Source organism: Muntiacus reevesi, chromosome 3 (assembly GCF_963930625.1).
Source record: "Muntiacus reevesi chromosome 3, mMunRee1.1, whole genome shotgun sequence".
NCBI classification, from domain to species: domain Eukaryota; kingdom Metazoa; phylum Chordata; class Mammalia; order Artiodactyla; family Cervidae; genus Muntiacus; species Muntiacus reevesi.
In genome coordinates, this window is record NC_089251.1 from 41,876,577 (window position 1) to 41,902,530 (window position 25,954).

The 25,954-nt window shown below is 35.2% G+C and overlaps 1 protein-coding gene across 4 annotated transcripts in view; it reads right to left on the reverse strand.

Moving 5' to 3' along the window:
- AFTPH (aftiphilin) overlaps positions 1–25,954 on the reverse strand; it is a 70,722-nt gene that overhangs the window by 13,586 nt on the left and 31,182 nt on the right. For 3 of the 4 annotated variants that reach the window (XM_065929056.1, XM_065929055.1, XM_065929054.1), the window contains 6 exons: positions 23,791–25,754; positions 11,241–11,392; positions 9,271–9,397; positions 8,803–8,859; positions 5,824–5,946; positions 516–576 (listed from right to left, as the gene is read on the reverse strand). In XM_065929056.1, coding sequence (XP_065785128.1) covers positions 516–576; positions 5,824–5,946; positions 8,803–8,859; positions 9,271–9,397; positions 11,241–11,392; positions 23,791–25,722 — 2,452 coding nt within the window. In that variant the 5' untranslated portion in view covers positions 25,723–25,754. The remainder of the gene's footprint in view (positions 1–515; positions 577–5,823; positions 5,947–8,802; positions 8,860–9,270; positions 9,398–11,240; positions 11,393–23,790; positions 25,755–25,954) is intronic. The other variant, XR_010662329.1, reaches the window with a different exon arrangement.

The following is a 25,954-nucleotide window of genomic DNA, read 5'->3' on the forward strand; positions in this document are numbered from 1 at the left end:
ATGAAAATCATTCATTTCTCATTTGCATACAAGTGCTCTATAAAATATTATTAAGTCTGAAAACTACTTTGAGTCAATAAATACGGATCTATTTGCACATTGTTTTTGGTTAAATAATTGTTCTTTGTGCTTTAAAGCAGCCTCTAGACACAAGACTTGGCATCCAAGAAAATTCCATAAACTAAAACTACAGAAAAAAATTTCAAATAAATTGGTCTACCTAAAATGTTATTTAAACTACCTAAATATGTGTGAGAAATAAAGAAGCTTATCTTTGACTTAAGATGAAACTAAAATTTTATCTGGTTACTACTACTTATATATGGATATTAATACTGTTAATAATAGTAACAGCTGGTTTCTTGAGCAATTACTATTCAGAAAGAAAGCCTGAATTTCCAAAGATAAGAAGTTATGTTCAAACAAAAACAGAAATCAGCAGAGAGAAGTCTGTCTGAACTTTGTCGCTTTCTTAACTCTAGCTCTGGCGCTAGAGGCTCTACGGAGAGACGTACCATCTAAAGGGTTAGTAAGGCCACTGCTACTCCAGTCAAACTGGACGGGTGGTAGAGACTCCTAGAGTTGAAAACCAAAAAATCAAAATTAATCAGTATAGGCTGTAGCAACATAAAGAATCCTTAAAAACAGAACAAAACACTATTATAGCAAGATCATTAGGCAATAAAATACCTAAAGACAAAGTTGGTATAATTTACAATTTCAGGAGGTTATCTACAAATATTAACACAAACTGAAACTGCAAAATTTATAAACAGTACAGCTTGTTGACATTAAAAATGGTATATCTGAGAAAATCTTACATTTTCAAACAGAAGTTTATAGACTGATTCTATATCAAGATTTCAATCTGATCTCCATTCACAATTTAAACTACTGGCTTGAAAACCTCACTGACCTTTTTTCACTAAAGAGTGATCTATTTTATTTTAAATGATTAGCCACTTACAACGTGTTAACAGAGAATACAAGGCGAGAGAGAAGGTAGCATACTGAACTGGAGGCAAGCTGGGCTGCTAAGGACCAAGACATGAGCTGTATAAACACGGATGCTAATTTACTTGGTCTCCTTATATATATACAATTAAAAAAAAACTTATAACCTTCTCTAATTTAGAAATTACTTATAATCAGTATTAGAATTTTTTAAATAATGTACTGAAAAGTATACTCAGAACTCATTTGAATATTCTATGTTTAAAAACTCTGTTAACTGCCAAACACATAAGGATAAAATAAGCAAATGATAAATATAAGATGGAAGGTAGTACAAAACATTTTGAAAATGATCCATGCTTTATTTTAAGAATATTCCTGACAGGGGGAAAAAATACATTTTCTTCTTTTATTTTGGGAGTGGTGTTGGCAACACTTATTGAAATAACCTTTTACTAGACTCTTACTATCAACATGTTATCATCTTTTTTTTCTGTTTTGCTCACTGTAAGGTAGACTCTTATTAAAACTTTAATCATTTTTTCTCTGTAGACAAGACACTGTTCCCTGTAGGAAAGGAACGTGAATTGGCTAATTTTGAAAGTCTAACCCCATGATATTATAATACAATTGCTTTGATAACCAATGATGGGCATGTTAGTATCAGCATTTGGTCTCCCCCATATCAAGTCAGGCCTGGAGATATAAACAAAGTAAAATACTGCTAATAGTGGCAGCCAGGATTAGAGAGAGGTGGAATGGGGGGTTGATGAGGGAGATAGAATGCTGTATCTTGACTGTGGTGGTGGTCACATGAAAAAATAGCACAGAACTATACATGCATATTGAGCAAATGTCATATTCTTGGTTTTGATATTATTCTATAACTATGTAAAATGTGATTGTGGGGAAAATTGGTGAAGATACAAGGCACCTCTTCTGTATGATCTTTGCAATTTCCTGTAAATCTATAATTGTTTCAAATAAAAGTTTTAAAAATCCTGGTGAAAATCTAGTTCATAACCTACCTGCCAAGACTGATAAATAATATTTACAAAAGATCTTCTTTAGCTGATCTCAAAAACAAACAAAAAGCTCTAGGTATTCCAACAGATTCAACTTGTTCTACTTCTCAATCAGGAAAACCTTTAGAACTAGGATGGACAAAACTCAGATTTATCTAATAACAAAATTTCTGGGTAAAGCGAAGCAAACCTCTTTCATTAACATGTTTTATCTAAACGATGTCAAGTACCTGGATGTTTTGAAATATTTCAATGATTTTCTGGAATTTTACTTTTCACAGACATGTATGGCATTTTGAAGACACAACCAATATTATAATAATGAGGTACTAAATCATGAATCAAAATTTAGTGGAATTGAGACAGATGAAAAACAGATACCTAAATAATTACAGGTTAACTAATGGCACTGACAAGCAGGCAACTCAAAGAGAAAGCACTGGAATGGAACATTTAAAAACAACTTCATGTGGCATGAATGATTACCGCAGAGATGAAAGGAGACAAGTTCATAATAAAAAGAGGGGGGCAAAAAGGTTAGAGACAGGAGACTTTGGTTCTAGTCCTAAGTACAGCACTGACATGTGATTTTAGGTAAATTACTTAGTCTTTCCAAATATGTTTTCTAATTGTAAAACGAGTACAGAGCTAGACTGCCATTTTTTTCTTTTTTCTAAGATTCTAATTCACAACTGAAATGGCAACATTAAGTAGCCTGAGAGAGGAAATTTGCTGGTGGTAACCAGGTGGATAAGTGTTAGCCAGAGAGCTGACTCCACTTGGCAGTAAATAAAGTATGGTTAACATACTAACCTTACTAAGAGGGAATCAGTATGGCACTGTGATTGGTGTGACTTTGAAATTCAGTAAAAAAAGATGTCAACAACAACAAAAAGTATCACTACCTGCTTTTTATCTGTAAACTGTTTTTTTTTTCCATGTAAAATTATCTTTTTTTTAAAAAAAACCCACATTAACAGATATCAGTAAAATACTGAATTTCTAAACAAGAGATGTAATGGCAACAAGACAGATGAGTATAAACTCATTTGAAAGAAAAGATAAAAATTTAGTGGGTACCAAACTGAAATAGACAGATCAAAAAGCATGCAGTCATAGTGAGAATTATGCCACTATGCTAAGTTTGAAAGTCACTGTTCAAGGATGCCAAAACATAAAAGGAAGGTTTGCCACACGCTTTTTTGGGAAAAAAGTTTAGGTATTGAACAGGTCTTTGCAGACACATTTTGCTAAGCTTCTAGCACTAACGTTTATGGTTGTTTCACCCGAAAATTATCATTAGGAGGAAGACTGAACAGCCAAAATGTTATGTGAAAAATAATAAATACATTGTGTGCCAAGGAAGAGTGGTAAGAAATACACCTTAAATGGAGAACCTTTAGAATGCATTTCAGGTGTTTGTTGAGTATTTTAATCTTAATCAAAAGTATGGAGCCAAGCAAAGATCATGCAATTTAGTGATGGAGGTCAGGCATCTTAGCACAAAATTCTGACATGCATGCTGAAATCTTCTGTTTGAATGTTAGAAAGCAGACCTACATAGGCTCAAGTCAACTCAGAAATAACTTTGAACTTCCACTGGGAAATACTGTTTTCATTGGTTTTCCAAAGCCTAAAAACTAAAGCCAATGAGGATCACAAAAATACGATAAAAAGTATAGAATAAACTTGTTAATTCAATATTGATGTGTATTTTTAAAAAAGAGAAATGTGTACGTGAAACAGAATAAAAGGCAGTACTTGATTAAAAAGAGCTTTTAAAAAATATAAACAATAAGAGACCAAGTTCCATCTTCTAGCAAAAAAGTTAGATATGCTTCAATGTCGCTGAAAATTCCCATACTTGCCTATAACTAGGGAGACAGTCCTTTGATTACAAGTACATAGGGGTCTATATGTTTGTACAGAGATGGCAGCAGCTGAATCCTTGTGTAGCTGCAACTAACAACCATCAAATTAATACACGTTGATTTCTACTAAAAATGTTTTATTAACACACATGCTTTTTATTAGGTTATCAAGACTTTTAATCAAGTCTATAATTAAATTATATAGAGGTATGACTAGGCAAAAATGACAGATGATAGCTAACTAATAAAATAAGTAATAACTTATGGGGTTGTGATACGTGGAGGCGGTTGGATGGAGGAGGCAAGGAAAAGTAACAAGCGGCTCCAATTAAGAACAGCTCCATTTCCAGAAAACATACCAGGCAGTACTCAAATTACTTTCCTAACCCCTAGCACTGTAGGAATAAGAATGCTGACTGAGGCAGAAGTGAGAAGGTGCTGTAATTCTGGAATCTGCACAGACATGGCAGGCCCGTGAGAACAGCTGATAGCCAGAGTGCAATAAACATCCAATGAAAAGGAAGGGAGCTAAGGACAGACTTGGCCTACTGAAACATTTTGCCCAAGGCACCTTGCCTGTTGCCCAATCAATAAGGCCAGGCATTTTATGCATTAGGTCTCCATGCCCACGAATTCAGTGACAGTAGTAAACTGGTTTCAGAGGGACGATGAAGCTAAGCTCAAGTATAAACCACAGTGGTACACAGCAATAATATTACATGTTTCTTGAAACACACCTGAAAAAGCAGGATGCTGCTTTACAAAATCATTTGCCAAAGTATGTTTTTCAAAACACTAGTTCTACAGGTGTTATAAATTCTTCTTCCCTGATCCCTACAGAAAAGGGTTCTATGACCAAGTAAATTTGAGAAACGAAATAAAATTAAATAGGATTATTCACTGCAGGATTTTTCAGAGTCCTTAATGTATGTGTTGTGAACCTCCAAGGGTTGTTTAAGGTTTGATATGAAATATTTCCCGAACTCACTTCACTATGGAACCCTTCTTTAGTGAAGCAATTCTGGGGATTAGTGTTCAGTGGAACACATCTTGGGAAAGGGTGTCCAAACATGCAGTTTTGTGTTAGACATAATTAGCGATGATATTTAAGGTTAAGAAATGACAAACACAGCAAGAATATATTTTAGAAATGGTAATGTTCATTAAGAATATTAATATTTTAAAAATCAATTTTAACCTGCACTGAGTCAGTTGCTAACTCGATGTCAAAAAAGCAAGCAAACCAAAGTGGCTATGTTCTCCCAGGAAAAAAGTGAGAGGAAAGGCTTTAATATTAAATATATTTTTAATATTAAATATATTTGACTGAAATATGATTTGTGCTTAAATGTACCAGAGTAGTAAAGGATATGAAGGGTAAGAAAGCCTTCTTTTTTTCTTAATCCATACAATATTTTGTTAAAGGCTGTATCATTTTCAACTTAACAGCTTTATTCAAACTGTTAAAACAATAGTTATTGATGTAATAACACACCTAAATTTTGTAACTTTATAAAATTTTTGCAAGCTTCAGGAAAAACACATAATGGCAGACTTGAAGAGCTGGTATAAATGCAATGTTTTCTTTTTTTGAAAATTCAGCACTTACCAGATTTATGTGTCAGTAATAGTGATCACACAATGTACCAGCTGTAAGCAACTTTTTGCTGCTTCAGAGTTCTTATTCTATAGGTATAAAGACTAAGGCTAGATGGGTTTAAAGGACTTACCCATAACTAGCCAGTTCTCAAACTGTCTTTTCTATTTTTTTAAAGAGAATTTTCTCATTGTATTTCAAAGGATGTTAATAAGAACCGAAATCACATCTATCATGAAACTAAATTTTTAAAATATTAAAAAAATGAATAGTTACATATTAAGGGAAACAACAATGTGTGTGGACATATGTGTACATATGCATATACACATGTACATATGCATAAATGTATCTATATACATCCAGATATTTTTACCTGGAATTGGTCAGATGTACATGTGTTCATTTCTGGTGACATAGTGGTGGTCTGACCGATGGAAGCGATTTTTTCTGCAGCAGATAGTGGTTTCAGTGGTTCCTTGGTGGGCTCTAACATACCCTGAAAAAAGCATATTAGCTATTAGTTGGGGGAAGGACTGGGCCATAAACTTCACAAGAAAGTTAATCTAGCAGAAAGCAGAAAGAAAACAAGGTCATTTGGATAGTACTGAAGACAAAAAGGAACTAATCTTAAATTTTGTTTAGTGAAAATCCTACAGCACTCTAATGGGAAATAATTCATAATACCTTTGTAATCCAAACTTTTTGAAACAAGACCTTGTAATTTAAACTGGATTTGCTTTAGAGTGCCTGGTTATCACTGTCACAAAAATGCACAAACATGTGGAATGGTGGGGGAGGGGAAGTGCCGAGCAAAACAGCCTATTACATCCATGTCCTGAGAATCCAACACTGTTCTGATGTTTCAGACGTAGAACTGCAGGAAGGGCACTCTTCATACACATTACACCATGGTGGTACTTGGTGAGGTGGGAGTGGATTCTAAAATACACCATGTAGTGTGATGACATCCATAAGCTACAACGTGAATTTAGTGTCTGATCCTTGCTCACTACAGGATGGGAGCCTTAGTTCTTCAGATTGGCAAAGCAGAGGCACAGTCATTTCAGAGAGGAAAACATCTTATATGTTCCACTAGGCATGTTACGAATCTAACACACTCCTTTAGTAAGAGAGAAAGACATTCAAGATGGGTGCAGAAACAAAGAAGAAAAAAAAAATCAGCATTTTGTCTCTCTGTTTTACCAAACACTAAAAATAATGTGTTATTTTCATGCCAGGTTACTGGCATGAAAGAAGGCCCAAGCTTTTACACATTTTAGAATAATAACTTGACAAGCTCTTGAATTATCAACCAGATAAAAGTCTCCTTTTACTGGGGGGGGGGGGCGGGGGGGGGCAGGGAAGCTGCTAAGTCTAACAATCTTATAGTTAGAATCTATACATTTGCTTTCAGGAGAATCCCCCTACTTTCATAAAATTGAGCATAAGCTAAAATAAACAATTTACATATATATCAATAGTTCTGAACAACAGTACACGTGAAAGGCTTTAATCCAGCATCTTGAAAAATGAAAATAAATTCATGGTCCAATTCAATGTCATATGCCTTATAAAGGCATGTGCCCTTCTAGAAACACTCCATGCATGTGGAAAACCATTACTAGTCTTAGCCAACTTTTCTAATGTGAACTCTCCCTAAAACCAGTGGTTCTCAAAGTGGTCCCCATCAGTAGCTCCTCTATCATCTGGGAACTTCTCCTACCCCAGACCTACTGAATAAGAAACTATGGGGGTGGTGCCCAGCATTCTGTGTTTTAAACAAGTCTTTCAAGCAATTCTAATGCACATCAAAGTCTCAGAACCAGTGACTCAACTGACTACTTTAGATACTACTCCTCCAGATGAGATCAAAAGATATAGAACATCTCATGTGTGTAAAGCACTATGGAAAAAATTCAGGTATCATTAAAATTTGAAATCAGAAAAACCAGATATGAAAAAGAATGTTTCTAAATGTAAGGCATCAAAAAGAGGGAGGAGGAGATGATATATTCACTAAAACAACTTTGGTATTAAAAAGGTTACAAAAATGGTAAAACTACATTACTAATAAAAGGTTGTAATTAAGAGAGGGGAAAAAAGCATAGATATGAGTCTTTAACTCTTCATAAAACTTTAAAAACTGACTAATGTGTTGAGTCTAACACAGAAGCATTAAATAGGTTACTGTCCCCAACATGCAGAAAGAAAGTGCGCACAAATTAAATTCCTACTTCCTATTCAGAATATGACAATAACACCACCAACAATCTCTAGAAAGCTACTTCTTGAGAAAAGAGATCCAAATAACCAGAAAGTTAAAGAAACATTATGGACTATATTTACCTACAACATAAAAGAAAGTAGGGATGATCAAGGTGTTTTGAAAATACAAGATAACCATTCACAAAGGAGCAGAATTTGATTTTTTAAAAAAAACTCAAAGAAAGAAGCTTTTTGTCCAATCTCACAAAACAAACAAAAACAAAACAAAGCAAATTTCAATTCAGTAACAATAATTAGAGCTTATTCATAGAGAAGTTTGCAGATTAAAATAAGGTCCAGTTCCACAGCAAATTCATTTTCACATGCACATAAAGGGTTTTTAAATTTAAATTCCACACCACGTGTTCCTTAGTTTTTTTTTTTTTTCTTTCTTAAACATAGTATTTTTTCCCTTATTTTCAAGTTATTGGTGAAAAAATATTTTAAATATTTTTAGTTTAATAGACAGGACATTTTTATGCACCAATAACTTAAAGACATGCCAAAACCCACAAGCGCATCGAACTTTCGAATGTGCCCGAGTCCTGATAAGGCACAGAATGAAAATGCCTCAGTTCTCCTGGACTACCTGGCATATCTGAAAAAAACAAAATTTAACACGTTTAAAACATCAATGGAAAAACTAAGGACCAATTATGGGTCCTGGCCCATTTTCATTTGTTATAATTTGCTATCTCCAACCTTTTGTATATATCCATGGCTTCAACACTACATTATTTAAAAATAATCAGAAATGCATTTAAACAAATGATATCTAAGGCTTCAGATACTTCAGTTTCTTCTTTTTAAAAACAAATTAAAAGAGAGAGACTTCCAAAGGTGAATTTTACAGAAGTTATAAACACTAATAATACTATAAGTGTCTATAATAAATAAAATACAGAAAAAGTCCTCAGATCAAGACTTGAAGGGATTTATGAGATCAAAAAAGGATATTATTGTATTTATTCTCTTAATGGTCCCATACCATACCTTAAAATACACTTTCCATGTCATGCTATGTAAGATGATTTTACAGAATGAATGCAACAATAATAAATACATGCAAAAGCATCATTGTACTTACCAATCCTGCTGCATACATGGGCACTATAACAGGTTGCTTCTTATTACCCGTGAAGAGCTACATATGTATGTTAGAGAGAAAGAATATGTATTTAGAGAATGATTTGTCATACAATGAAACAGCTTCCAAAATACTCTTGTAATGCTTTATTATATACACTGTGAGTGAAAAATTGAAGAAATTGTTAAATCGCCCTTACGGGTTCTAGTTTTGATCGCCTAGCCCAATTCCTTCATCTCATACTTAAGGAAAAATACTAAAACATCTTTTTCTAAAGATAAGAAATTTCAGAGAAAAATCTAGATAGATTTACACTTAGAAGTTGGCATATTTAAAACAAATGAACATTTAAACAAACGAATATCTATTTTTCTGAGAAACTAGTTTATAATTTGTACAGAGGTGTGAAAGAATTTAAAAACATCGGTAAGTTGATTAAAGGATTTTCTAAGATACTGATAAACTTACAATGTTTCGGGTGTCTATTCCCAGGGAGCACAGAAGCTTCTTGTTGCTATGGGAGCCACCCCACTGATATCTCAAGCCATGTGCATCATGGACGTCCTGCAGTTCAGTCCACACATCCAGCAGCGCCCTGCAGAGGTCACAACACAGTGAGGCCACCAGTAATGGGCTACTCAGGAGCTCTCACCATGAGCTCTACTTCAAAGTGACTATAAAATATTATACATTCCAATTAATACTGTGTCTAACATGAGTATATATATACCTATTACCTGAATGAAATCAAGAGCTAAGAGTCATTAGGAAAGTAACTAAGTTAAACTCATCTGAAACAATCAAGCAAAAATTTAGCCTGTATGTTATTCTTATTTAATTTTAAAACAAAAGCATTTAAAAGGAGGATAGAAATCACTGAGCACTTCACCATCTTACTAGAGCTATTTAATGTTTTCTGCTTGAGTGTTGGCCCACACACACACACAGCTGCAATTAGAGCATACAAAAAATTTTGTATTCTTTTTTCAGACTTTAAACATTTCCTTATCTACATATGTACCTTTTTCAACGGTTTATTATGTCCTATTAGACAGATGCATCATCATTTATTTAGCCACAATCCTGCAGTTTTAATTCTTTTTACTGTTGGCTCCTATTGCTAGTAAGGCAAATAAAATACCTTCCTGTATTTTACAGTGTGTTACTGCAGAATTCTGTTATTTCCTTAGAATGAATCTCTTGGGTCTAAGAGTATGAACTGTCCGTACAGCTAGCATATTTTTAAAAAACATATCTAAATGGTTTAAAGATGGCAAAACATCAATCTTTTTATCTCCTTTTATTCTCAGAAATCACCCCAAAAGTCAAGAAGCACAATAATATTCATCTTAAATGAAATTAAGAAATACTGTCTCCAGAGGTGGTGAGTAATGAAATGTAAGAGAAGCATCTAGGAAAAACTTTGAAATTAAAATTAGAAAGTCAATCTAGACCCTCTAACATCTAAAAATTAATAGCAGTTCTGGAAAGAAAACAGAGGCATTGGAGGGAAGGTAGCTGGCATTGTAAGACAAATGCTCAATGCTGAGGAACAGAAGCTTCCTGATTGAAAGGCTGTGCCTAGTACTCAGTCAGATGAATGAAAAAAGACCCACACCAAGAGACTTCACAGTAAAACATCAAAACACCAGCAATGAAAGACTCTAAATTATAAATGTGAAGTGGGGGTAGAATAAAGTAAAATTTTATTTCCTGGGAACCTTTTCTTCCCCTCTCTCCCCCACCTACCCCCCAAAGGGGCTATTAGAGGATATGCTTCACCAAAATGGGATTTAACTGAAGGGAAGTACCAAGACAACATGCGATAGGAGGCCTAGACTGATCTATTCCAGATTGGAAGGAATTGGAAGATGGAAGACTCCAGGTAAGAAATGGATTGACCCAATTTGATAGGTCTTATCACAAGTAAAATTGTATTAACAGGCTATTGGAGGGTAGGGACAGATTTAGTGAGTTTAAAAAAAAAAAAGAAGAAATCATTAAATCCAGGAAAAAAGTGTACTATAAAAGAAATAGTGGCTTAGATTTGAACACTATTTACATGATCATTATAATGAAAATACCAAATAACAATTTAACCAAAAACTATGACATAAGTGTATTGGGAAGATGAATGGAGGAAAACAGCAGATGTAGGATCTAAATTCTCATCTATCATACTAGGAATCAAAAAAATAATATATAAAAATCTGACTGAACAGAATAGTGCTTTAGAAAATTTTTTTTAAAAAAGCTCAAAAGTGGAGAGGTAGAGAGATTTTTTAATTACATCTTTAGGCACAATATGATTTTTTTAAACCTAAACAAGCTAATGTTTTAGAACCTTAACAGTTTAAGATAACCTTAGATAACCTTATAAACTAGAACAGTCAAACTAACAAATATACAAGTAGACGTAAAAAGTGTCTACTACTTACCCACTTTCAGCTAAGGCCTCTCTTGTTTTTATTGGCAAGGTACTTGTTTCCAGCAAGTGCTTCAGGGAAGTAACTTCTTCTTCAGTATCAGGGACAAATATGGAAGGAAAACATGCTTCGAAAATTCGCTCCAGGCGGTTTAGTAAAGCTGTCTGCATCAAAACATCCCCCAAAAGTTAATTTTCATTTTCATAATTTTAACAATGTTGCAGCTTTATCATTAATACAGACACACAGACCCCCACAGACCGATATTCTGTCCACTGCTAAGGGGTGGAGGAACTACTAGACAGATACAGGAAGCACTAAGGGAAAGAAGCTAACTACTCATAAAGAAAGAAAGTGAAGTTGCTCAGTCATGTCAGACTCTGCGACCCCATGGACTGAAGCCTGCCAGGCTTCTCCATCCATGGGATTTTCCAGGCAAGAGTACTGGAGTGGTTTCCATTTCCTTCTCTAGGGTATCCTCCCAACCAGGGGATTGAACCCGGGTCTACCTGCATTGTAGGCAAACGCTTTACTGTCTGAGCCACTGGGGACGATAACTACTCATAGAATGCTTTTAAATAATTGTGGTGATACAACGGTGGCAAATAAATGTAGTTACACACCACGCATCATGTCTGTCACTTTACAAACATTACCTTACTTGATTACTACAGAGAAGAAATTACTACCCCATTATACAGTGGGAAAGCAATCAAAGTTTGAACTATCTTCCCAAAGCAAAAACAAAACCAAAAAACCCAGACAATATTCATACTCTTTCCACTACACTGGGGTGTTTCTTACTACCACTCACACACTCTCTATTTAGAACAGTAAGACTGGATGCTGGCAAGAAGTGTTATGCTGTTATATAATAGTTGAACAGAACCTAAACATGAACACTTGAATTTTGGAAATATTTTTAATTTTTAAAAAAATTAAAAATGAAAATTATATTTTATTTTATTATAAAATTTATTTTGTAAAAATAAAAAAATTAAAAATTAAAAAATTTTTACTGAAGTATAGTTAATTTATCAGTTCAGTTCAGTCACTCAGTCATGTCCGATGCTTTGCAACCCCATGAACTACAGCATGCCAGGCCTCCCTGTCCATCACCAACTCCTGGAGTCCGCCCAAACCCATGTCCATTGAGTCGGTAATGCCATCCAACCATCTCATCCTCTGTTGTCCCCTTCTCCTCCTGCCCTCTTTCCCAGCATCAGGGTCTTTTCAAATGAGTCAGCTCTCCACATCAGGTGGCCAAAGTATTGGGAGTTTCAGCTTCAACATCAGTCCTTCCAGTGAACACCTAGGACTGATCTCCTTTAGGATGGACTGGTTGGATCATGTGCTGTCCAAAGGACTCTCAAGAGTCTTCTCCAACACCACAGTTCAAAAGCATCAATTTTTCGGTGCTCAGCTTTCTTTATAGTCCAACTTTCACATCCATACATGACTACTGGAAAAACCATAGCCTTGACTATACGGACCTTTGTTGACAAAGTAATGTCTCTGCTTTTTAATATGCTGTCTAGGTTGGTCATAACTTTCCTTCCAAGAAGTAAGCGTCTTTTAATTTCAAGGCTGCAATCACCATCTGCAGTGATTTTGGAGCCCAGAAAAATAAAGTCAGCCACTGTTTCCCCATCTATTTGCCACGAAGTGATGGGATCGGATACCATGATCTTAAGTTTTCTGAATGTTGAGCTTTAAGTGAACTTTTTCACTCTCCTCTTTCACTTTCATCAAGAGGCTCTTTAGTTCTTCACTTTCGCCCATAAGGGTGGTGTCATCTGCATATCTGAGGTTATTGGTATTTCTCCCGGCAATCTAGATTCCAGCTTGTGCTAGTTGGTTTATATGTTATGTTAATTTCTTCTGTACAGCAAAATGACTCAGTTATACATACATATTATATATATATATATATATATATATATACACACACACACACACATATTCTTTTCTATTATGGTTTGTCACAGAATATTGAATATAGTCCCCAGTGCTATATAGTATGACTTTGTTGTGAAAACTTTTCAGAAATATCTCTGCTGCTAATCGAACAAACAGAGGAAAGAATGTCTTTTATGACTAAGAAATTTAACAGTTCATTTGTCATTTTGATGATCTGTGTTATCTTTTAGATATTCCATTTCTCTACTCTTCTATGGTATGTATATTTGGGGTTTTGAATAGTATACTACCATTCCTCCAAGCAAAGCTTGCATACTCCCTAGAGTATTTTCCCTGAGAACATTGGCATTTTGGAGTATTTTTATTGATTGAAACTGTTGGATTTAGACTAACTCAGATTTTGGGGGTACTAGTAGGTTTTGTGTACATGTGCAACCTATAAGAACATTTATTCCCACTTATTATTCTCATTTATTCCTAACTTTATTTCAGATACATGTAAAATATTTTCAACTTTGCTCACCTTACTACTTAAAACACCAACCAGGAATACAAAATGTTAGGTTAAAGCTTACTGCAAGATTAAATGTACCACTGAAATGCCACCCACTGTACAAGAAAAATGCCACAAAATGATGGTACTTTCTGCCAACTAACAAAAACAAGTTAATGCTTGATTTCTGTTGTTTAGTCAGCAAGCAGGAAGATGAAAAACAAAAGGAAAAACTTTCATACGCCCATTTTCCAAAGCATTTTCTCTTTTGAAAACTGTTAGAGCAAAAAACTTCATGCTGCGTAATTAGTCTCAGGGTACTCTTTTGCTATCTCTACAAAAGTTAAGTCTAACACCTTCATTATATTCATGTGTGTGATATGGGAAAAGGTTCTCAGTATCAATTATGAAAGCTACAGTAAAGAGTAGACTCAAGATCCCAAGGCTTGTGAAACTTGAGTGCGTCAAGGGGACCCACACTTGCTTCAACAGAGGGAATGGACAGACATTACTTTTAAAGGGATCAGATAACCATCTAATTGGAAACATAATAAGCACTGGCTCCTCCTGGGTAGGGAAGGTAAACAAAAACTCGTACTTGACCAAATTTTATTTCTCTGTAAATTAAAACAGAATCTTCTTGTATCCTCTTTGTTATCCATTTAATGGGATAGAAAAAATATATATCTCTCTAGGGATGAAAGAAAGGATTTCAAAGCATATTTAATCATTTTGATCAAACATTAAATGTAACTACCAGGTCTTACGTAGGAAAGTGTTAGTTGTTCAGTCGTGTCTGACTTTATGATCCTATGGACTGTCCATGGAAATCTCCAGGTAAGAAGACTGGAGTGGGTAGCCATTTCCTTCTCCAAGGGATCTTGCTGACACAGGGATCAAAACCAGGTCTCCTACACTGCAGGCAGATTCTTTACCATCTGAGTCACGGGGGTCTTAGGTATACTAGTGAGCAAATCCTCACATCAGTGGAATATACTGAAGAAATAGAATGTTATTTAAACCTAACCACTTTTAAACTTTGCTTTAAACTTCCTCCCCAACCTTTTTTCATAAAGAATAAAATTACATGGAAATTTTAAAGGAAAGTTCCATATGACTTTAGGATTAGATATGACAAGTCAATTGCTTCAAATCTTTTTGCTGAATGAGGTAGAGCAGGAGTTGGCAGATTTTTTTCTCTGTAGAGCCAGATAGTGAATATATTTTGTATTGCAGGCCATCCATAAACATATAAGTGTGGGTGTGTTGCAATGAAACTTTATTTACTAAAACAGGCAGCAGGACAGATTTGTTTCCTAGGCCGTAGTTTGCTGATCCCTGAGGTAGAGCCAAAAATTTTTAATGAAGATTCAAATAACCAGAATCCACTAACTGAACAGTACCACCCACCATAAGGAGGAACTCTTTAACAGTTCAACAAGAAAGCAGCTAATAGAATTAACAAAGATTTTGATTAAAATTAAATTTCCTAACATTTTACTTTTTTAAATTAAAAAAAAAAACTATATTAAAGTATAGTTGATTTACAATGTTGTGCCAATCTGACTTACAACAAAGTGACTCAGGTATACACATATATGCATTTTTAAAAAATATTCTTTTCAAAAAAAAAAATAAAAAAAAAAAAAAAAAAAGGAAAAAAAAAAAAAAATATTCTTTTCCATTATGGTTTATCACAGGATGTTGAATATAGTTCCCTGTACTATACATTAAGACCCTGTTGTTTATCCATTTTAAATGTAAATCGTTTGCATCTACCAAGGTCCATCCCTCTCCCTCCCTCCCTCTTGGCAGCCAGAAGTCTGTTCTCTATGAGTCTGTTTCTGTTTTGTAGATAGGTTCTTTTGTATCATATTCTAGATTCCACATATAAATAATATCATTTTTTTTAAGTACATTGTTTTAACTATCCACAAGACCAGTTTGATGCTAAAAGGGCTACATCTTGTTCATGGTAATAAACAATGCCAGATTTCATTTACTACTAGTTAATTCCAGTAAGTAAATGGCTGATGTAATTATAATGCTTCAGCAGAGGACTGTGGCCCCAAGGGGCTGAGACTCAGTTTCAGTTTATAAACGGAAGCTATCAGGGCCTACCTCGCAGGGTGAATAATAAATTAGAGGAGTGAATGTTTGACACTCAGTGTGTGCTCAAGAAGTGATAGCTTTTATGACTACTGTTGTTATACAGATGACACATACAGACAAAATGGCATGCCAGGGAATAAATAAATGTCAAAACTAGGTTCAAATCTCACTAAGGCTATTTCTCTACCACTATTTAACATTCTATATCATGATTAAAATACTTGTCTCAATTTATATCAATTTCTACCATATTGTAACAAGAAATTAAATAATCAAATATTTTGCATCCTCCCGAAGTTCTTCCTATCAAGTTATGAAACAAGTATCTAAGTAAAAATATCTATCATTAAGAGCTGCTTATACAAACAAAACCTGTTACTGCTAGTTATTGGGGATTTTAAATTTTGAAAACTGGTGAACATTTTGGTTGATAGTTGGCATTGGTGACTTAAATCTTGATCATATCATAAAATACAAAGAGTGTAAACCACACGTTAGGTATGTTAAGTGCTTTACTTCCCAAGAAGCACAATAAAGTTCAAAGATGTGATGGAACATAGTTCAAATAACTTAGTAAGTAGAAGAGGTATACGAATACAACATTAATGCCAGAAGAAGAGCAACTAACCTACCACAAAAACAGCTTCTCCTGTGATCAGGCAGATAAACTTCTTAAAACAAAACAAACAGATTTTCTGAAACACTGTAATCAGACACTAAATTTTTAAAAACTCACTGCTATTTTGAGCAAGATTGATACTGCTAAAGGTTTCAGGTTTTTGTCTTAAAGTAAAAAGAATTTTAATTATTTTTTAAATATATGCAATTTTTCCCTCAACACTGCCAAGCAAGGTAATTTAATATGTGCAACAGCCTTAAAGTCAATAAAGTGAAATATTTTTTAAACTTTGATTTGGCCTACTATACATGAGCAAATTATTCATCTAACACTACAATTTAGTTTCTAACAAAGTAAACTGGAAATTTTTACCAGAGTCAGTGTTGCACTCCTAATCAATGTGATGGTAACAAAAAAAGGTACACACACATTTAGCATACTAAATATTTAGCTGAGGTTATAACAGTAACTAAATAACAACTAAATAAAAAACTAGCCACTCCTTGAATTTCAAATGCCTTCAACTTCAAAGAGGAAAAATAACTATCAGTTCTCTCTTGAATTTAGATTTAGGAAACTGACGACTGAGCCATGTTCATCAGTTCAAATATATATCAAATTCCAGCCTGCAAACAGCAGCACATCTGGCCATTAAACCTTCAGAGAAACTTGGGCTCTGGCAAATGCGGGGTTGAAAGGCAAATGCTCTTCCAGGCAAGCAGCAGGCTCCCTCTTTATTTTCTCTGTTGTGTCCAGTGCTAGGAAGCCAAGGGAGAAGGTCTGCTACTTACAGAGAAGTGCGCTTGTGCTCAGAAGAATTCCTACTTGTCAAAACTATTCTGGGAAGGGAAACTAGCCAGAAGCAGCAGTTTCACTCTCAAGACAGTCTGACAGATGACTATCTAGGCCACCCAGGGGTACCCTACACAGATTCTCATGTGCCTATGACCTTTGGCTATTCACCAAAACAGCTGGCAACACTGTTTCTTGCACCTTTAAAGGCCATTTTTAAGAAACGCATTTCTGAGATTATTCACTAACAGCTAACATTTATTGAACTCTTGTTATGTGCAAGACACTGTGCTAAGCACCTTCACATGCACAATTTCATTTTATCTTTATAGTGAGTTTTGAAGTAATCCTATAACTGTTCCCTAAATCTCAGTGTCAGGGAAGTGGCTAATGCAAGTCAGCGCTGAACCTGGACCTGAGTCTAGGAGGGTGACTCCAGAGCCTTGATTTTTAGGTATCAATAATGTATTTCACATCATGGCAAAGAGATCGGGAAACAATGGAAACACTGACAGACTTTATTTTCTTGGGCTCCAAAATCACTGCAGATGGTGACTGCAGCCATGAAATTAAAATACACTTGCTCCTTGGAAGAAAAGCTATGACTGACCTAGACAGCATATTAAAAAGCAGAGACATTACTTTACCGACAAATCTGTATAGTCAAAGCAATGGTATTTCCAGTAGTTATGTATGTGAGAGTTGGGACTATAAAGAAAGCTGAGTGCCAAAGAATTGATGCTTTTGAAACGTAGTGTTGGAGAAGAGTCTTGAGAGTCCCTTGGACTGCAAAGAGATCAAACCAGTCAATCCTAAAGGAAATGATCCCTGAATATTCATTGGAAGGACCGATGAAGCTGAAACTCTTGATGCAAAGAACTGACTCATTGGAAAAGACCTTGATGCTGGGAAAGATTAAAGGCAGGAGGAGAAGGGGACGACAGAAGATGAGATGGTTGAATGGCATCACTGATTTGATGAACATGAGTTTGAGGAAGCTCCAGGAGTTGGTGATGGACAGGGAAGCTTGGCGTGCTGCAGTCCATGGGGTCACAAAGAGTCGGACACGACTGAGCGTCTGAACTGAACTGTATTATAACCAGGACCAACTTCTGCAGCAGGCACATGGCCTGGGGTCCACAATAATTTTAAGGGTTCATAAGAACATTTTAATAGTTAATATTAGCATACTCATTTTTATAGCAAATTATAAAACAGAATTTAAGGGGAAGGGGTTCACAAAAATCATATGTGGTCATGGCTATACTACTTTCCAAAGGTTCACTGGCTTTTGTAGGATTTCTCTATCTTTCCCAATTTTCTCATTTCTCATATATTTGTTTTCCTATTAGGAAAGACCTATTAAGGTTTTTATTACCTTGAATGTCTCTGTATTTTATTTTCCTCAACCCATACAGGATTTCTGGGAAAGCAAAAATGATTACCAAATGTTTTAATTCATCAATGAGGGCAAAGCACTAAGCCTGAATTATACTCATTTCCAGTTCTGCCCTATCTCCATGTCTGGGTTTGGAGGAAGAAAGCCCTCAGGTATACAAGCAATCATTTCACTTTATTCACTGATGCAAATCAGTCATACTATCTAATACAGAGCTTCTCAGCTGATATGGCTCAGTTACAAACACGTTACAGGTCTTCCAAAAACCCTGAAAGCTATATATGGACATATGGTATTCCCTCTTGTGACAGCTAATTTTATGCCTCAACTTGACAGGGCCAAGAGGTGCCCAGACATTTGGTCAAACATTATTCTAGACATATCTATGAGGGTGTTGCTGGATGAGATTAACATTTGAATTGGTAGATCAAGTAAAGCAGATTGTCTTCCTTAATATGGATGGCCTTCAATCAATTGAAGACAGTTTGTGGACTGTAGATCTTAGGATGTCCATGGTCACCTCTATAACTGCATGAGCCAATTCCTTATAAAAAATTGGTCAGTCTGTCTCTCCATGCATGCATGCATCTATCCATCCAAACTCCTGGTTCTATTTCTCTGGAGAACCTTTGACTAATACACCTCTGTTTTGTATAAATGACTACACTGGGGTATAAAGAGACTGTATTGAAACTCTCATTCAAAGTTCCAAAGGAGTGTATAATGCCAGCACCAAAGATCCTAGAATCTGGCTCTTAGGCCAGACAAAGACACACCTCCTTTAAAGTATCTTTGATTTTTTAAGGTAATTTCTAAAATTCCTTCAACATATTTCTAGTTAGTTTTCCTTTCTTCCTTACAAACAGTAGTCGGTCATGTCAACAGTTTTAATATTGATAGCATTAGGTCTTGTTCTTAAGTGGAAGTTTAGAAGAAACATAAAATCCACTGGGCAATTTAATCTTCCATTTAAGAGGATATCTTATGCCTTACCATCATTAAATATTAAGTAAGATATCAAGTACAATCTACAATTGTATACTTATCAATCCCTAACTTCAAGCTATATAAGAAGAGTAACCAATTCCCTATGCTCTAAAAAGATGGTTTGCTGCTTTTGCACAATTTCTGGATAAATCTAATAAAGTATTTCTATTCTGGAATTAAAGACCAGAATTTCAAATTTTCTGAAGGAAATAAAACAAAAGTAATTGCTGTCCAAATACTTCAAGCAAGCAAAGAGCTATAAGGCCTAAAATCTCAATTTCTTTCTTTCTTTTCAAATTGACATGTTATTGACTTCAATATTATATTTCATATGAACAGTTCAATATATGTATATAATACAAAATGACCACCATAGTCACATTTTTTTTCTTGTGACAAAGAACTTTTAAGAACTACTCTCTTAGCAACTTTCAAATACAAAAGGCTGTATTACTAACTGATCACCATGCTGTACATTGTATCTCTAGGACTGATTTATTTTGTAACTGGAAGGTTGTACCTTCTGACTACTTAATTTCTTTATTTTGTTGCTTACTTATGTTTTCAGTCATAAGTTCAAGTGATTACGGACAGAAAGGAAAACCTGCAGAAATCTCAGGCAGGTGATTAAATAAACGAAGGTGAATATGTCATTACACTCAGTTATGAGAATGCTGATTCTGCTGAGCAAACCAATAACTGAATCTCTAAATAACATAAGCCAAAGTATTACTGATTCTCTTCTTTTTCCTTTTTGTGACACTCAATTTTTAAAGCTCTCAAGATAAATCTTCTAATAACATATTCCCAGTAGTGTTATCAATTAATCAAAGAAAATGATTCATAGCTTCCTTTTCTACAGCCAGTCAATATAAAGAGATTACTTACCCCAATTACCTAAATTCTCAAGTAACACCCAGGGCAACATTTTAAAATTTTTACAAAAGCTCAGGGTTTAATGCAATGTTCATGACATTACTGCCTTTACCATATATCTAGGAAAAAGCATCTTGACTATTTCAATCAAGGTTCCTTTCTAGAACATTAACAGATTAAAAAAAATAAAACTGTTAAAATAATACACATAATGGTCTTTTGAAAAAACACTGCTTTCAAAGTAAGGAGATTTTTATTATCGTCATTTTATTTTGTTCAAATCTTAGCCCCAAAAGTGAAAAATAGTTTTGATCTTTTCCCAATTTGTACAATAGAGGCATCACTAATTTGCTTTTCTCTACAATTTACAAGAATGTTAACATAAAAATGAAATGAACTGAACTCCGGGTTCTCAGAAAAAAAAATATTCACTGAGGGGGAAGAATATTTCTCAATAAATGGTCATTATGGTTTTTACATCAAGGCCTGAACCCTCTGGGGCTTGCTGGAATCACATCTGAGAATTGGGTTGACTAGGAACATTTTAGAAATTTGAAAGAGTTTTTCCTAGACTCTTCCCTAAGTAACAAATTATTGCAATAAGTTTGCAATAATTGATTGTCGCAATCTAGGGAAGATATATTTTATTAAAATGTTAAGATATCCCTTTGGTAGACTGAAAAAAGGAAAGTACTAAAAATAGGGACCTGGACAATGTCACATACATAGTGAAAAGTCAAAGAAATTTGAAATAACAACTATACCATTTGTCTGACTTCACAAACAATGAACTGCTCCTTGTGTTTGCTTAATTGCATTAACTGAGCTCTGAATTCTAAAAGACTCTCACAACATTCTGTCAAAGTACAATTTGATGGCAATCTGTTCCGGACAGAATTGCTGTATCTTGGTAAGATTCAATCTACAATCAAAGTTTTACAACTTACAAAAAAAAAAAAAAAAAAAACCCTAATGTTTACATTAATATGTGAGGATTTCTGTGCTGTCCCCCAACATGCTGTCCCCCATTACACGGCAGCAGCTAGGATAAAGATTTTAAGATAAATATTAGTGTAACTATTCCTCTCTAAGAGAACTAGATTAAAGTGCATTTCCAGCAGATTCTGAAAAAGGAAGAAACTACAGGTCACAAGCCTTCACAATAGCAGGATAAGGATGAAAGTCACTTTCCATTTTCCCCACCTCAATTCCTTTCCAAATTCCTCTTCTAGCCCCACTTTCAGCAGTTTCTCCTTTCCAATATCTATCTCCAAGTTCTGCTCATTTTGCATAACCCATTCAGCAAAAAGAAAAGCCTGAGGATGGAACCAGACAATCTCGGGAAGTCAATGCATCCTGCTATATTTATACCATTTGTGTTTCATTTTTACAAAACAGAATCATACTACAAGATTCTTATCTTCCCAGTATTTTCCAGAGTATTTTTTTCACTCATTAAAAGTTTTACTGTCCTTTTATCTTCACAAGTCTGCGGCAATAGATATTATCTCCTTTTTACAGACAACTGAGTTCAGAAGCAGTTTGTCCAAAATCATAATGCTATACAACACTGAATCAAGATGTGAACTCAGATCTGTAAGATTCCATAAAGCCCAAGTACTTTATTTCCTCCTAGTATATCCAGTTATCAAATTACACATAAATAACTTTAATCAGCTCATAGGTTGCAAAAAAATCCTTTTTAAAGTGGTTATACTTTAAAATTTCATTATATAATGATGATGTTTAAAGTTCTAAGGCTATAAATTAAAGACCATCCAATACCAGTGTCACTCTATACTCTAGTAAGATGAAAGTAAACAGGGAAAGGATTAGGTCAAAAACCAATAGTCTTTGCTTTGTATTATATAGTTAATTCAGTCTTTGTTTAAAATTGTAAGCTTCTGCCTCAATAATGAATTCAATAATGAATTACTCAACAGGAATAATACACATTAGCCAAACCATGTAATAACTGAATTAGTGAATTAAGCTATTCAGGCACTCAATGTCAGATGAAAAGTGATTCGTTGTGCACTCCAATGGGTGGTACCATAATTTCTATAATATCTTAATGTATTAGAGATATTTAACTTGACTTCGGAAAAATTTTCAATTGAAAACGGTTTGCTTAGCAAAAGATAACTGAAGAATCAGAGTTTGTTGACTCTGATTCTCAGGATCTTTAAAATAGGCCTGTGGACCAAGTTAATACTTGGCAATAATACACCTATCAATAAAAAGCAGTGATTTTCAAGGAAATGCTCTCTTCTATACTCCTAGACTTGAGGAAAGGCTAACTAACGTAGCACAGGGTACAACTCAGGACTGCGGAACAATCTGAATAACATACTGCACCTCTAGGGGCTACTTTAGGTCAAAATAAACCTTGATGAATCTTCTCTGAAAGTCTGGGCCAGGAAAAGATAAAGGACAAAGGCTAAGGGGTAAAAATATTCTCCCTGACAAGGCTAATTCCTAAGAAAAGTAAACATAAACATGCATTTGCAAGAAACTATAAGCAAATAAACAGTCACATTAAGTCAAGGTATGGCTGTATCTTTTCCTAGGTCTAACCCTCAGTTGTGTCCTACTCTTTGCGACCACATGGACTGTAGCCCACTAGGCAACTCAGTCCATGGGATTTCCCAGGCAAGAATACTGGAGTGGGTTGCCATTCCCTTCTCCAGGGGAATCTTCCCAACCCAGGGATCCCACACCAGTCTCCTGCATTGCAGGTAGATTCGTTACCATCTGAGCAAACAGGGAAGCCCTCTTGTTCTAGGTCTAACCCTTAATCTATCTCACAGCCTCACCCCAGGTCTTTTATTAGCTGTTAAACTCTGAGGCCCAAATCTGCTTTTTTCAAATCCTTTTTCTAACCTTCAAGTCCCTATAGCCTTCATCACAGACTGAGGTTTCAAATTCTGCTTGCTCTTGTCTGCAATCAAAAGTCTTTCCTAGACAAAATTAAGAGATTATTTTTTGAAGCTTAAATCTTAGTTTAACCTTGTAAAATCACTCTTAAGGTAGAAACTGAAGGATTTGCTGGAATAGTTCATTAGCTAATTAATGAATTTTTACATAAGTGGTATTTATATCTACCAAAAAACTAAGTTGATGAATTTCTATAAATATTAAAGAAACAGGTAAAGAAAAATCTTACCAAGCATTATTATAGGAATGTCTCTTTAAAGTTAACCAAGTGATTGTGAAACATGTAACTAATCTACAAATCTGGCAAACACTATGTATCATAAAGAGACTCCTTTAACAGGTACCCAATTAAAAAATGCTTTTTGAAAAGCTGAATTAGAGACCTCCACAGCACTGTTATACAAAATGGAGAAAAATCAGTAAATACCTGAACTGAAGTGGTTGTTTCGTGTAAATGGCCACCAGCAACCGCTCCTTTGGAAGCTGCTAAGGAGACACTGTGCACTTTGGGGGTTCCCGGAGTATCAGTCTTTTCATCTGTCCTATGTGACTGCCAGGCTTCCTTTCGATGATGAGATTCAGTGGCTTGCTGGTCTCCAAAAGCAGCCCAGGAACAGCTATCTTTCTGTCCATCCTCAAAAGCATTCCAATCTACAACCTGGCTAGGACCAGCTGAACTGAAGTCCGCAAAATCATCAGAGTCTTGAAAAGCACTGCAGTCATCTTGAATATTTGGCACAGAATCAAAGTCTCCAAACTCACCTTCTTGCCCAATTTCCAGTTTTGAAACAGGTTCAATGCCTGTCCCAGTACGTTTTCTTGCCAAACTGCATCCCTCTGATAAACTATCAGAAGTCTGTTTTAGGTCTGACTCAGCAAATATAATTTCCTCTTGGCAAGAGACAGTACTTGATTCCCCGAATTCTCCAAAGTCATCACCTGGTTCACTCAAATGTGGAAAGTGCTCTGAGGACTCTTCAAAAGTGACATCACTCATTGAATCCTGTGTACCAGCAGTAACCAAAGGTGGAGTTGTGCCACTGGCTGTGCCAAAGTCACCAAAATCATCCTCAATGGTATCGTTGCAAGTCACAAAGTCATTACTACTATCACCATTTTTTACACTCACAGAATCATCCAAAACATTTTCTTCTGTAGGATCAAAGCTGAGGCTCTGGGAGTCAGTAAACCCTCTAATTTCTTCTTTAGAAGAACTAATTTCTTCGTCTGCATCCAAAGTTTTAGTAGAAACCATGCATAGGTCAGCACATTTAGAAGTGAATAAATCAAGATTTTCCTCAGCTTTACATTGTTCTCTCCCACTGGCTTCTGAATTTTCAGCTGGGTCTGCCAAACTCCAAGTCTCTGACTGAACACTTGAATTGAAAAATTCATCTTGTTGCAAAGTGGGAAGGCCTTGCTTTCCCCTGCTGAAATCCCTGTCACTCGCTATGCTTATCTCTGAAACACAAACCTGATCCTTTCTAGCAGTGTCTCCTTCAACATCAAAGCTTCTATCCAAAGACACTTCTTTTATAGAATTCAGTTCATTGACTCTATTAATTTTATTGTTTTCCTGAATGGTTAGTGCGTCATCATTTAAAACTGCACATCCTATTTCTTCTAGTTGTATCCTTTCTTTTTTGGAAAATGTGGCAAAATCTGCAAATTCCTCAGCAGGACTAGGTGCATAGTCTAAATTATACTCAGTACTATGAGTGCTAAGAGGCTTTAGTCCTTTTGAATCAGCTACAGTGTCCAGATCATCCGTTCCCTGAGGATTTACAGTTTCCAACACTGCAAACCCATTTGTTAGAATCTCCAGACAAGGAGGCTTTTCACCATTGCAGCTCTCTAACTGCTTGTTTTGATGAATAACAGTCAGATCAGTTCTAAAATCTCCTGGAGAGAAACTTTCAGGTGTTCCAACATTCTGTCTCTGCTCCACTTCTTTATTTAAATCTTGTGGACTTTCTATGCCATCAATGGAAGTATCTAAAGTTTTAGATGAAATTATTTCTTTGCTGGTGGTAGAAAGTAAAACATCAGACTGACCTTTCACAGGAGAAGAAAGTTCAGCAGTGATGTCCTTATCGTTACTATTTTTAATGGACTTAAAGCTTGTAAGGCTATCTACATTTTCTGAGAAATCATGAATTGGCATAAAATGGTTTGAAGGTACAAACTCTTCCTTGGGACGAGTGTAATCTGGTGTATCAAAATCAACAAACCCTACACCAGAAGGGCTAACTTCAGAAAACCCACCAAATTCCCCAAATTCATCGTCATCATCATCCTCAGCTCCATTGTCTAGTGGTGGTGGGGATGAAGAGTACATTCGAATGATGTCTGGCTCCATCGTTCAATTGCTTTCAAATACTTAATTTACACCTGGAAAAAAAAAAGAAAGATTTCTTTTTAGGGAACAGATTACATACAACAAAGTCATTCAGACTTCTCTCAAAGAAATTTCAAAACGGTGTAAATTTACAGTGCTCTGCTTTTTATTTTTTAAACTATTTTTCTGTAAAGCAATTATCCTTCAATTAAAAAATAAATTTTTTAAAAAGCCTAAAAACAACAACAACTAC